The 2,045-nt window shown below is 37.4% G+C and overlaps 1 protein-coding gene across 1 annotated transcript in view; it reads right to left on the bottom strand.

Moving 5' to 3' along the window:
* Positions 1–552: 552 nt before the first annotated feature.
* LOC147033062 (beta-1 adrenergic receptor-like) overlaps positions 553–2,045 on the bottom strand; it is an 18,820-nt gene continuing 17,327 nt past the window's right edge. The window contains exon 2 of the mRNA XM_085871173.1: positions 553–1,946. Within this exon, the coding sequence (XP_085727299.1) occupies positions 1,563–1,946 (384 nt within the window). The 3' untranslated portion in view covers positions 553–1,562. The remainder of the gene's footprint in view (positions 1,947–2,045) is intronic.

Below are 2,045 nucleotides of genomic sequence, written 5' to 3' on the forward strand. Positions count from 1 at the left end.
CATCTCACCCACAAAGTTTCATCTAAATCCGTCCATAACTTTTTGAAATATCCTGCTATATATCGTTTTTGGCCCTATGTGAATGGTGAAGAATCACTATAAAAATTAACAGATCCAGATCCGGATTTGGATCTTCACCAAAGTTGAATCAATTCTTCCTTGTTACATACCTGACCTGTCCACCAAGTTTCGTCTAAATCCGTCCACAAATTTTTGAGGTATTTTGTTCACAAATTAAAAAAATATATATCTATATATATATATATATATATATATATATATATATATATATATATATATATATATATATATATATATATATATATATATATATATATATATATATATGAAAAATCACTCAGAGTGACAACTTGGCAAAAGGGAACAGCCCTCGGTAGAGCACATACGTCCGCCAGGCTGAATAGTTTACATTTTGTATCAGATCGTTGGATCTGAATCCGGACCTTAACCAAAATTGAATCAGCTTGTTCTTGTCACCAAATCAACTCATCCACATAGTTTTGTTATTACTCATCCACAACTTTTTGAGATATCATGCTATACATAGTTTGGGACCCATCTCTCAATGGTGAGGAATCACTTAAAAAAATTCTCCTGTCCAGATCCAGATTCGGATCTTCACCAAAATCGAATCAATAAATCCTTGTCACACACCAAATCTGTCCACAAAGTTTCGTGCGAATCCATCCATAACTTTTTGAGATATTGTACTTTTTTCGCTTTTGGCCCTATCTCTCAATGGTGAAGAATCAATTTTAAAATTCTGAGATCCAGATTTGGATCTTCACCAAAATTAAGCATTGCTGTCCTTGGCTGGTCACCTATACACACAAAGGATTTCGGAACGATTGCTTGAAAACTGTGGCTAGAAATCGTGTAACAAATAGACAGATAGAAAAACAGACATAAAGACAGACAAACAGACAAACAAACGCTACAGACAAACATACTTGGCGAAAAATATTTTCACCAAGTAACAAACAGACAGACAGGGGTAAAAACATAACCTCCATCCACCTTAGGTGGAGGAGATAAATATCGTCTCACAGTAGTAGTTGCCTGCTGTGCCAGGCTTTGAGGTGAAGTGACCCATATGCAGACACCACCATTGGAGCTGTTTAAATCACCACTAAAGATTAACAGGGAGCAGATATGATATAATCCATGGCAACAGAGAGAACTGTCTAGATGGTGTCATTGTCAGTTTGGAACAATAAAGCACACAAGCAGACGCATGCACACACATGGAAAAGGGTTATTTTATGGCAGGGGGAGGGGGGGTTGCAGGGGGAAGGTGAAGAGGGCCTTGGCCAATATTCCACAGCATGATCAAGGATTGTTGTGGACAGAACGTATAGGTGCATGTGCATGTATGTTTTGTCAATCATCAATTTCCCTTAATGTGCCCATTTCTTAAGCTTTCCCTGAAATTAAAAGAACACACAAATTTCTAGATTACTACTCTATACCTGGCATCCACAATATTGTTCCGTACTTTTCTATTTCCGACACACTGCAGTGTATGGTAATTATTTCTCAATCTATTTAAATGTTTCATTTACCGACTTTAATGTGTGAGGATTGGTTGTCGTTGAACGAGAAGAATGACGTGTTTTGCATGAAAACAATTTTTTGTAAGCCTCCATGAAGTCAGGGCTTCTGGAGTACAGAAAAGGGTTAAATGTCGAATTGATGTATCCAAACCAGTTTATAAAAGCAAGTGCATCATTGGAGACACAAGTGAGACAAAAACATCTGATTGGATACACAATTACAAACGGAGTCCAGCAAATGGTGAAAACTCCCATGATGAGACCCAGAGCTTTTCGTGCCCGATGATTTTTTGAGTTCTGCTGCTTCGACATCTGCTGTCTCTTTCCGTCGATGGAATCAAGTCGGTTTTCATTCAGGATTGACCGTTGGGCCTGGAGAGCAATACAGAGCCAAGAGATTTTGTTAAAATGATGAATCCAAGCAATATATTCAAGTCGGTAATTTTACCAACAAAAAGGAAAAACATAATA

This window comes from Eptatretus burgeri, chromosome 2 (assembly GCF_056783735.1).
Source record: "Eptatretus burgeri isolate ZD-2024b chromosome 2, Ebu_testis_v1, whole genome shotgun sequence".
Taxonomy (NCBI): Eukaryota; Metazoa; Chordata; class Myxini; order Myxiniformes; family Myxinidae; genus Eptatretus; species Eptatretus burgeri.